Source organism: Amaranthus tricolor, chromosome 14 (genome assembly GCF_026212465.1).
Source record: "Amaranthus tricolor cultivar Red isolate AtriRed21 chromosome 14, ASM2621246v1, whole genome shotgun sequence".
NCBI lineage: Eukaryota > Viridiplantae > Streptophyta > Magnoliopsida > Caryophyllales > Amaranthaceae > Amaranthus > Amaranthus tricolor.
Window position 1 is genome coordinate 10,651,021 of NC_080060.1, and position 13,331 is coordinate 10,664,351.

The window sequence follows — 13,331 nt, forward strand, 5'->3', positions numbered from 1 at the left end:
CAAATTAATATAAATTTTCCAAAAAAAAATTAATTTAATGAATCGCCCAAGATCTAGGCAATTCATTTTTATTTTTTATTTTTTTCGTTTCTTTTTGAATAATTATTACTATTATTTTTAATTTTATTATTGTTGTTATTATTATTATTATTATTGTTATTATTATTAATTTTATTTTATTCTTTTTGAAGAATATAAAAAATTTAATAATTATTATTATTATTGTAGTTATTGATATTATTATTATTATTATTATTATTATTATTATTATTATTATAAATAAGAAATTTATAGGAAGTGGCAAAGTTGTAATTTTTTAAAAATCAGAGTCAAATTCGTAATTTCATAGGGAGAGGGGGTGGCTATAAAATAAAAAAAGGTAGCGAAGTTTAATAACTCCCTGAAATATTTCCTCAAATGTGACAAAGCTTATTTATTCCTACGTATAAAAAGTTTTTATTTTCCGGTCTCATTTGAATTGTTATCCTACAAATGTAATAATGACAATAAAGTAATTTCATTTTGAGGGAAGAATAAAAATATTCATTATTACCCTAAATTTGTTATAATTTTATAATTTAGTCCATTTCATTAATTTTGATATATTTTTATATATGAAAATTCTATCACTACATACATCTGTTAATTCTTAGTCAAGTCAAATATTTATTTAGTCTTTTAATATCATTCATGTGTTTTCTTAATTTTTCAACAACTAAATTTAAATTTACATTTACCACAACCAACATCATACTCCCTCCTTTTTACTCTTATACTCCATTTGACCAGGCATATTTGTCAATAAAATAATTCTATCACTAATATCTCTAATTATACATAATTAAAAATGTAAAATGTTGATATTAATGATCTTTACATTGAAACGAATCAAACAAGATCTCACTTGACGTACTATGTTATAACTTATAGATTAAAAGTATGAAAAATTAACGTGAAAAATACAAACGTTCGCTTAATTTCTCTACAATAATACCAACTTTTGATTAATCATTAATAATAGCAACTTAAGGGTGTGTTTTTTGAGAATAATACAAACTTTTGTTTAACTGTTAGTTTACCTTTGTTATTTTTTGTCAAATAACCTACTATAATTAAAAGTTGATATTTTTCTAGGCAAACATCCCCTAAATTGATACTCTTATTATTCATGGTTAATTAAAAGTTAACATTAATATGGAAAAATCAATAAAAGTTTATATTAGTTATGATAATTTTCCTTAAGAATAAAATATAAGTTAAAAATAATTGATTAACATATCAAAAGTCAAATGAGACTTATAACTTAAATATGAGAGTAATAAATAATAATAAAGTCATAATCCACTTAATCTTCTATTTATTAAGTTTACTATATAAAAAGCACTAATATACAAAGGATCTCTTAGCAATCTACATAAATTAAAAAGTACATGACACTCATATCTCAATACACATATTCTTTTTATTTTGAAGGCTTAACACCATTTCAATTTGACACAAGTATTAAGACAATGAATGAGTGGTATCAAAATATCGTTATTATATCTAAATAATAAAAAAAAATATATAAGTAAATGAAATACTTCATAGAGTAGAATTAAAGTAGGTGTAAATAAAAATATAATAAATATCATAAAATAGATAAAAAAAAAATATACCAAGTATTAGTATATAAATATGAAAAATTTAATTTTAAAAATCCCACCTTTGGGTGGTTCTCTTTTTAAAGTCTCATCTTTTGATTATTTTTGAAAAATTCAATCTTTACACTGCATTTTTTCTTAAAAGTCTAAATTACCTATAACCGTTTAAACAAGTAAGTTTTTTAATTTTCTTTCATTTTCTAATTTTTAAAACTAAAAAAGAAGGAAACAATTCCATCCCATCTCACTACCTTCCACCATCCCTTTCAACCTCTCCAACCTCGACCATTATCATGCCCAACTTTCCCTCTCCTTACTACCTACCCTCTTTCACCACCACCACTCTATATATGCCCTATTCTGCAACCCTAACCAGCCCCCCTCCCTCCACCCCTATTACTCTATTAGACTAGCATCCTTATTTTAAAAATTATATTTTCCTATAAATAAACAAATCCCATCCTTATTTTCATCACCAAATTTCATATTCATATTTTACACCACAAAAACCCACAACAAATAAACAATGTCCACCACTTCCGATAATAACAACCACAAAACAACTCAAATCTTCGTTTATGGAACCCTCAAACAAGGTTTCCCAAACCACTACCTTTTAAAAGGCCTATCCACCTCAAACGACGCCGTTTTCCAAGGCTGCTACAAGACCGTCAACTCCTACCCGCTTGTGCTTGGTCCTTTAGGAATCCCTTTCTTGATCAACATCCCCGGGTCGGGTCACCGGGTCAAGGGAGAATTGTACTCTGTTTCGGGTCATGCTTTGGAAAAACTGGATGAGTTGGAAGGAATAAGTCGTGGACACTACGAAAGGCTACCATTGAAGGTGGTGACGGAGGAGGAAGGTAACCCGCGGCTGATACAAGTAGAGGCCTATTTTGGGCACCGGAGTTTTGGGGAGGAAATGTGGAAGAAAATTGGGGAGATTGGGATGGGGGAGTACATGGATAAGGAAGGGGAAAAGTATGTTAGGGTTAAGGATCGAGATGTTGGATCATCATTGATGGATTACATTCGGGTTTTTCTTCAATCTGACGATCCTTATTCAACGAATTAATTTGGATTATGGAATTAAATATAAATGGTATTCGTACAACTTCCATTTTATAAAAGATTAGCAGTTTAGCATTAGGAGAGAATTGTGCTTATATTAGCGATATGATTTATGAACGGCAATTTGACAGATATGATCATATGAATGGCAATTTGTACGTTGTTTTTATAGTTGATGATTATAATTTTATTATTCACGTACAATATATAATTTTAATTGTTAATTTTTTTAATTTTCTATGATAAAAATTCTAAAAACATATTATGAAAATAAACATTAAAATGAATCTAACATGATTGCACTTGTTATGTTTTACATTTTATATATAAAAGTATATATTAGATAAGATCATTTAACTAATAGTAGTTACTAAAGTAACTGTAGCAACAATTGAAAATCATATTTTAATTTGTTTTATTGATTTTGCATCTTTTTTTCAATAGATTCACTCTATTGATGTAATTCTTATTCATGAGACTGTCTTATTTAAGAATTGGTATATCCCTAAATATATATACTCTTTGTTTGTATTAACCACTCAATTTATGATCAACTTATTTTTATTTTATTTTCCAATTCAATTCAACTATCTTACAACTTAAGTAAAATGAGAGTGATAGTAGAAGTATTTGTTAAGTCATACTTTCTTCATTTTGAAATATAAATATTTGATTTTGACATTTTATATGAGAAAATATAACTATCAGTAAGAAATATAATAGAACAAAATAAAGTAGAAGTCTTACCTCGTACCTCTTCACTCAATATCCTGTATGATTACGTCTGAAAAACATTTATTTTTAGAGAGTTATTAAATATCGCCAACCTTTTCATTTTATCGCCACCCCCTCCAAATGAAATTACGAATTTGCCCCTAATTTTTAAAAAATTACAAAATTGCCACTCCCTACAAATTTCTTATTTATAATAATAATAATAATAATAATAATAATAATAATAATAACAACAACAATAATAATAATAATTAACTTTTTTATATTCTTCAAAAAGAATATAAATAAAATTAATAATAATAACAGTAATAATAATAATAATAATAAAATTAAAATTAATAATTATTATTCAAAAAGAAAAAAAAAATGAATCGCCCAGAACCGGGCGATTGGACCCCGGTTCAATCGCCACTTTTTTGGCGATTGAACCGGGGTCCAATCGCCCGGTTCTGGGCGATTCATTTTTTTTTCTTTTTGAATAATAATTATTAATTTTAATTTTATTATTATTATTATTATTATTATTATTATTAATTTTATTTATATTCTTTTTGAAGAATATAAAAAAGTTAATTATTATTATTATTATTATTATTATTATTATTATAAATAAGATATTTGTAGAGAGTGGTAAAATTGTAATTTTTTAAAAATTAGGGGTAAATTTGTAATTTTATTTGGAGGGAGGGTGGCGATAAAATAAAAAGGGTGGCGATATTTAAGGATTAAGTATTTTTATTGCCTGACTTGATTTATTTCCTCGTTGTGACCGACAATTGATTGCTTGCCTTTTTCTAGGATCATCCTATGTGATTCCCCTTCTAATTCCTTTATTTTTGTTGCCTTGTTTGATTTTGTATTCTAGTACTTGCTAATACTTTGATTATTTGCCTTTTTTCTTGCTAAGCATCCTCTATGATTCTCTTCCTACATCATAATTTATTCTTATCTAACATAATTCTAATTAAATAATGACATTACTATTCATCACCTTCTTTTTATTTTATCGACATCTTTTATATTGAATTTTAAAAATTATCTCTAACTCATTTTACTTTGCATTCTCTCCAAATTCTGTCCAAAATAAATGCTATTAACTGAATTTTAACATTAAAACAATATGCAAGCTGAATTTAACATTGAAAAATTGAGATAATCAAATGTAACAATTTTTTAAAAAATGGGTTTTAGCTTCACCTACTGAATTGCAACTTATCCAAACCCGAGAAAGTAATTAAATGCATAGCTTTGCGGCTAGTTTAAAAGGAAACATTAATAGTAATACTCCTTCAAATTCATACTAATTGTCGCATTTGGATTTTCTCTCTGTACTAATTCAATTCTAAAAATATTTAATTATCCATATTTAAAAATTTTAAAAATTGATATTAACGTATTTACACTAAAAGAAATCAAATAAGATTTCATTTGACTTTTTTACATATAAATTAAGAATAAAATACAAATTAAGAGTGATTGATGAATAGTGTTGAAAAACCAAATGAGACCATTGCTCTGAATTGAGGAACAATATTTTATTTGTATGTTTATCTATTCTCATTATTATTAATATTATTTTCATAATATTATCATTATTGCTCATATTATTCGTTAATTATTCACTTTTAATTATATATTGTGCATAGAGATTATAAAATGGACGGGTGGGTAGGGTATACCCTTCCCCATACTTATATCCACCACATACTCATCATTCATATAATATAAAATTTTCATATTCACACCTGTCCACCTGGATATGTATTTAATCTGATTACCACTCACTACGGCTATACCCATCATAAATATACGCCTCTCCTTAAATCCTTAAAAATTTATTTGTACATCTAATTTTATTTAAATGGTATAATGTAATAAAACAAAGTTATTATCCATATATATTTTTTCAATAGTTTTTAATAAAAATATACAAATATAATATAAAGTTGTACATTGTAGATATTACACGGAAGAATATGAGATGAGATTTGTGGATATAGGGTGGGGAGGGTGGATATGGAGCGAGGTGGATGGATAGAGTGTTGGACAAGTGGGTATGTAACAAACAAAACCTTATTCCTGCCACATTAACCTTAGGGAATATGACTTTTTATACTTATATCTACTCATAATAGACTAAAATCATACTTATTAACTTTAGGGAATATGACTTTTATACTAACACAAAAGAAAGAAAGCTGTTTTGGTCAACACCCTAGCCCTCACTTGTGTATTAACCCTTTCTACACTAACACAAAAGAAAGTAATGCACCCTTTCAATGCCCCAAACACACCAACACATAGCCATTTGGACTCTTTAGAACTGTTGCTCGTTCAAGCTTATGACATGCTCATTCGAACAGCAGCTGCTGCTGACTTGGCAACTCAAACAAGCCTATTTGGTGCTTGAACAAGCAACATCTGCTGCACTCTTCTAACTGTGTTTTAGAGTTGCCTTGTTCGAGCAACCACCTTTTTATGCCTTGCCTTATTCAAGGCATAGTTCCACCCCATAATGAAGCCTTATTTGCCCCTTGGTAATCACCTCAAGAATCGTTTTAAACCTTAAAGCATCGCAACTCGACACATCTCTATCGTCCTTCTCTAAATTACAAGACAAAACATGTTTGATTATATGTTGAAAGTTAACATTATTGCAAAGAGTTTTACAAATTCACTAACAGACATGTTCTTCATATGGAATGAAAATGAAATCAATTTACACTGGCTCAGATTTGTTATTATTTAGCCATTGGCTCTGCGGATTGTATTTGAAGAGTGTGACTTAAGGTTTGTTACTTTTGGTCATGATATTACATGATATGGTAGTGTAGAAAAATCTCGCCCCTTCAAAGGTTGGTGAAACAACTTTGTACAAAAGGTGCAGTTTGTTTTGATTGGTAAATGGACAATCCAAGACTTGAAAATGGTACGTATTTGCTTGGAATATGCTTTGGGAACAAAGGGGTATCATGAGACACGTTGTAGTAAGAAAATAACAAATCGTTGTTTACCAAGTGATACTGCTCGAATGAGCACAAGAAGAGAGCGAACGAGCAGGAAAAGCAACAACATCTTTTATGTATTCTATCGTGGTATATGTGTAATTTTGCTTATGCCCTAACTTTGCCTATATATATTCGTTATTGTTGTATATTGTAGGTGTAGAGGCAAGCTAAATCTTTTAGCCTCCCATCGTAACATTTGAGAAATTAATAAGTTAGAAGTTGAGATTGAAAATAAATATCAAGTATTATTGGGTCAAGATTAGCTGGATACTTGCAAATTTATTGAAGATGTGTACCTTGTGTTGATAGTATTAATTTAGGAGAGTTTTAGATTATGGTTTGTTGAGAATAACTTAATATTGATGGAAGTATTGAATGAATTAAGAAATTCTCTTGGAAATTATTGACTTGTGGAGTAGAACATTTGTTGTCGTATTGATGAGAAAGTTTCATATTCTTAGTATGACCATTAGATTCTTTTTGAGGATTCTTGATTATGAATTTGAATGCACACATTTGTGTTTAATTGGGAACATACACAGAACTGCGGTGTAGGATCAAATGCACATTTAGTGGCTAAACATGGTTTGATCGCAATTATAATAATTTTGATGACATACGGTGTTTAAGTTAGAAGTGCAAAATTCCTTAATGATTAGAAATACTAGAAAATGATCTTGGTTTACTGTATAGTCATAGGAGGAGAATGTAATAAGTCGTATCTTAGTATTGTAGGATTAAACGCACATTAGTGATGTTATGTCTACGGTTATGTTTCATGCGATGACTTCATCGAGGAATTCTTCTAAATGATTACAATGAACCGGTCTTGACTATTGGAAGCGTCGGGTTTGGTGAGTAGTAGCAGTCCCTTAAAAGGCCTGGCCATACTACAGTTTTGAAAATTGTTTTCTTAAAGTTGTGAATTTAATATTTTTGAGACAAATTTGTAATGAATGATTATGCTGATATTGATGTGGATAATGGATCAGATTCACGAGTTGGTCATTGGCGGAATAGAGGGAAAATGTTCCTTACTCCCTATTTTGAGGCGAATTGTCATTCAAATATTAACTAGCCTCATCCGAGAGTGACATAGCCACAGAGCTATGGATGTTCTTCTCAACTATACTCCTACTGCGCATAAAGATCTAGGAACTGATGTTACTTTTCAATCATTTATTTTAATTTCATGATTGTTTTGTTTTGGATTGTTTGTGCTCATTCGGTTTCATCTGACTCCACATTGTTTTCATCTTTTATATTGTTTACAAATCGATACCAATCGGGAACGATTGGATAATGGAGGTGATTAGAGTATACGTGGAAGATATTGATTTGAATACGTGAGAATTTATAGTGTTTGTATTGGGTTTTTAGTAAGTGTGTAGTAGATTTGGTTATGTTGACTACTTGAACTTTTATAGTGACTTGTATGATTATTTTGGACTTTGATTTAGATGTTTGAACTTTAGATTATTTGTTACAGTTATATATTGGACCTTGTGACTCTTTTCTCGAGTTATGATGTGAGATTTGAGTCCTTGGGTAAGTAAAACCCCGTGATGACCTGCCTTATTTAGTCAATCGGTAAGTTAGGTTGTTACACCCATGCCCCTTCTCACCATGTAATTCTTTATTTTAGTATCATTATCTTACACACATTAGTAGAAAAAATCTTATATGTTGCGTGTTTTTTTTGGCCCTTTATGTTGTGATTTTGACCCCAACCACTTAAAATAACATCATATATTATGTATATTTTTCTCCGATTTAAAATCGGAGCAAGGAATAGACTATGTGTTGTGTTTCCATGAGAACCGCAACATTTAGTGGGGGATTATATGATGCGATTTCGTTGAACCCCAACATTTGGTTTCCTCATTTTATATGCTATTGTTTCATGTGGGTTGAACTCGACCACATATCCTCCACTCCTTAAACTCAGGAGCAACGTAAGGTGATCTATTCGCCAAGTAAGCCCCTATTGGACCGCTTAGGTCCAAAATCTCATACTCATCTTTGCATGGAAAAAAATAAACATCAAGCCTTGTCAAGTAAAATCTTATTCAGGGGTAAAGTAAAGATTTTGGAGGCGCTTTTTATTTTTGCGATGACTTTTAAAATGCGATCCTTTATTATATTATAAAGATAAATTTTTGAGGCCACTTATTATAAAGATAAATATAGAAAAAATATACAAACAAATCAGTTAAAAAGTGTTGCTCAGAACTGGACATGAATAGCACCATATAATATTTGAGGCCACTTATTTCTGAGGGCACTGGGCGGTCCCGGTTGCCCTAAGAACCGACCATGATCTTATTCATCCTCTGCACCACTTTATTTTGTTTCATACACAACCACCTAGAAGCTAACCCTCTTTTGTTCTCTAAACACACAATGTTCATAATATTCAATAGATACAAAACTAACACTAAATACAAAACCCTAAATAGTAGAACAATTGAGCTTATAAAGTAACCAAATATTCTTGCCCTTCATCTGATTATTGGGCACTAAAAACAAGTCTAAGTTCGCTCATTTAAAAAGTAAAAGTACAGCCATTATTATTCCAAGCGTCCAAAATGAGCAAAATTCCACCTTGATCACTTTCATATGTTTGAAACCAATGTCTATTGGATGAGATATGGTAAGAACATCCCTAAGCAACAATCTGTTGATAGTTGGTTCTTACATCTGACAAAGATGCAAAAAAGTATTTGAGAATCATCATCATCATCACTATTAACCACGGCCGCTGAGTGAACATGAGAAGAAGAAGTACTACATAACTCCTTTTCCTTTCTTCTTTCCCTTCTCCGGACAATTCTTCCTAAGATGAGTATAACGCATGATATTCTTATGTCTAGACTTTAACCTAGACTTTGAAGTTTTGAGTTTATTTTAATCATTTCTATCATTATACCACTAAGTAAAAGAAAAAGGTGAATCATCATATCTAGTCAATTGTTTATCAATCAACTTCATTAGCAACAAATCACTATTAACTTGATCAATAGTAACTTTTTATTTCCCAATACAAAATAGTCTCGCTCGCTAAACGTTTTATCAGTCAATATGTTTTACATCAATATATTTTGTATGTTCATTGTGATCGAATCACATTCATCAAGTTTTCATTTAAAAAAATTACTTTCTTTAAGGCAAATATCATGAAGCTTGCTCTTTAATAACAAACGGCTTAACCAATTTCAACATGCAAAGAAACTCAAGTTTAACCTTAGCCCTACCATCATTTTCTTCTTTGTCACCTCTCTAACCACTATATTAGAAAGACTCAATTGTATTAAATGTATTTGCTTAAAGGTCCAACTCATCAAACTCTTTTGGAGACATAGTTGATTATGTCTTGCACTTTCCCATGAATGCAAACTCCGAGCCATTTCAAACCAAAATAAACCTAATATTATTCTTCTATAAATTAAAGTGAACATTCATAGCAAAGTTCTCTATGATTTAGAAAATTGGAAAATCAAGGTTAAGAAGAACAATACATTCTTAGACTATAAAATTCACACAAACAATTAAGCAAGATATCATTAATTTCCTGTAGTTATTTTTGTTACAATGAGATCAATCCAACACTAAGATGGTAAAGTTCTTACCATTCTTTCCAAGAGAATCCCTCCTACTAAATCCTATTTTATGTGTAGCCAGCTAGGAATGTTTAATGGGCCAGATAAGATCTAGGTCGAGCTTAAGTAAATATGGGCTGAATTGGATAAGAGCCCTTTAAACATGATATGGGGTTTCAATGGGCCGGGCTTTGAAAGCCCGATCTGGCCCAACCCGACCTATTTTTATTACTTAAAATTATTTTAATCTCTATTTATCAATTTTATAACAATTAAATTTATCATTTACAATAATTAAATTGAAAAAATATTAATAATCTCCATTGGCATTGTCATTTATAATATTTAAATTATACATTAATTATGTTATTTATAAAGGCCCATTTCCAACCCTTATTGAGCTCTTTTATAGCCCGCTTAACTTTAATTATAGTAGAGCCCGTTTTCGTTAGCAACAAATGTTGGCTCCTCAAAGCGTGAAGGATCACCCCAATAAAGTTGTACGACTAGATTCTATAAAAAGTTGATTGCTCATCAATATTCATTAAGTCGAAATCTGATAGAGCTCACAACTAGGCTGCTAGTAGGGGGTGTTTAATGGGTCGGACCCCATTTGAGCCCTTATCCGGCCCATTTTTAGAAAGTTTTTGTAAGGACCGGGCCGAAAATGGAGTCCGACCCATTAAACACCCCTACTAGCAGTCTAGTTGTGATCTCTATCAGATTTCGACTTAATGAATATTGATGAGCAATCAACTTTTTATAGTCTAGTCGTACGACTTTATTGGGGTGATCCTTCACGCTTTGAGGAGCCAACATTTGTTGCTAACGAATCACTCCCAAAATCATCTTTTGATGCTGCTAATAGGTGTATGATATAGTATCTTATAACCATATTTACAATTTACTAAAAATAAAAAAAAAAAACAAATTCAAAATGCCTATAAGAAAATATTTTTTTATTGGTTGATGTTGACTTATATCGGTAATTAAATTTATTAGTAGGTCATTTTCTTACTAATTAATCATTTTCGAAAAGAAAATATTGTATGAATTTGCCTTAACTTGACCTATATATAAGATAATTTAGTAATTTTAAATTTTTTCATATCAAAAATTTTATATATTTGTTGTCTATAGTGTTTGATGGCCACAGGGCGGTTCACTCGGAACCGAATTGATCCCGAACTGTCAAAAAACTGTTTCGGAACTAGAACTGTCTGCAAAACTTTTCGAACCGGTCTAAAATGCGAATCGTTAAGGTTTCAAAAACATTATGACGAATCTGTGTAACTGTTGGCAGAAATCGGCTTGTGGAACTGCGAACTGTTAAGGTTCAAGTCCATTTTTTCCCTTTTTTGGTTAATTATCTTTATTATTAATTTATCATTTTTTATAAACTTTAGTTTTTTCTTCTTTCTAGTATATATTAATAAGGATTGACAAACAATAAAGTTGACAAACAATAAAGATAATAATCAACAATGGTATGTCCACATCATTATAGTACTTTAGTATGATTTTTTATATTTATTTTTAAAGCAAAAAGAAGAATTGAATCGATGGTCCAACCCGCACAATTCGGGAGTTGAAGCGCTAGGAATCGCCTCCTGAACATTTAAAGAACCTTCTAGAACCACCAAGGCGAAACCAAAACCAGAATCGTAACCCTACAGTCTGAATCATGTTCCAATTTTTAGGAACCGAAACCAGCCCAACACGAAACGTGGCTACTTCAATTTCACTATTAAATCTCCTTAGAATCATATAATATTATAGACTAACTAGTTAGATATCCATGCAATGGACGGATTTATAAAATCTAAAATTTATGAAAACTTCTAAAATATAATCTATGATTATTTATGACTTTTAAATTGAATTTCTAAGGTTTGATGACCATGTGTTAAAAAGTATCCTTAAAAATATTGGATGAATTAGGTTGTAATTAGAAAACTTTAAACAATTAAAAGATTATAAAAATTTTAATTGATCTTATTATGTAACAATTTTTTTGATATAATAGAACAATATTCAAATAATGGGGTATAATGTAAATATTTGTATAAGTAAATAAATTAAACATATGAGAAAAACCACATATACCTAATGTTGCCAGTAACAATCAAATATTTAATTTACAAAATGTTCTTGATTTACAATAAATATCTCAAAAAACTAATAATTATATTGACAGAGTATATCAATTTTTTTATTTTAATAATTATTTATTAATAACTAATTTTGACAAAAAGTCACGCAAATTTATTTTGATTGATTTGGTGCCTCTATTAAGCTATCACTAAATGTTGGGCCAAAAATAGAAATTTTTTAAAGCTATGAGTCGAATACTTGACCCACTATTATGATAACTCTTATTAGTTTAATTTTAAAGCTAAGAAATTATAAGTTATCAAATAATTGGGTATAATAGAAACATATGTGTGAGTAAATAAATATCTTACAGAACTAATATATCAATTTTTTTTATTTTAATAATTATTTATTAATAATTAATATTGACAAAAAGTAACGTATATTTATTTTCATTGATTTGGTGCCTCTATTAGAGTGGAGTAATACTAACATAATAAATTAAAGATAAGAAATTTATAATTTTATTTTTAAAGACTTGTCATATAGTATTGCTTTTAGGTTGGAATAATACTAATATAACTATTTAGAAAAGTAATTAAAACCGACTAAATTAATATTGGTTATTATTTTTATTGTAATTAATGTATATTTGAATAATACATAAATGACTTTGTACACTCAATTAATTAGATGTACTTAATAAATATTATTTTTGAAATTAATTTTAGTTTATATATTAACATTTGAAATCAAAAATATGCAAATTAAGCATGTGTATTAATAATATGTAATATATTAGAAACATTCTTTATTTAACATGTCATCAAATTGTTCTTCTAATATCGAAAGATTATTGTGCTTTTAGATTTCTCACTCAATCAAATAATTACAAATGACAAGACACTAAGAAGCATGTCATTTGTCATTTTACTTCAAAATTATTAATATGTATAATGACTTTGTACACTCAATTAATTAGACGTACTTGATAAATATTATATTTAAAATTAATTTTAGTTCATATATTAGCATTTGAAATCAAACATATGCAAACTAGGCATGCATATCAATGATATAATACATTAGAAACATTCTTTATTTAACATGCCATCAAATTGTTCTTCTAATATGGAAAGATTGGTGTGTATTTAGATTTCTCACCTAATCAAATAATTACA

At 29.1% G+C, this 13,331-nt stretch overlaps 1 protein-coding gene across 1 annotated transcript; it reads left to right on the forward strand.

The window, feature by feature from the left end:
• Nucleotides 1-1,723: 1,723 nt before the first annotated feature.
• Nucleotides 1,724-3,001, forward strand: LOC130799658 (putative gamma-glutamylcyclotransferase At3g02910). Its single transcript, XM_057662831.1, has one exon. The coding sequence runs from the start codon at nucleotides 2,170-2,172 to the stop codon at nucleotides 2,716-2,718; it is 549 nt and encodes a 182-aa protein (XP_057518814.1). The 5' UTR covers nucleotides 1,724-2,169; the 3' UTR covers nucleotides 2,719-3,001.
• The last annotated feature ends 10,330 nt before the right edge of the window (nucleotides 3,002-13,331 follow it).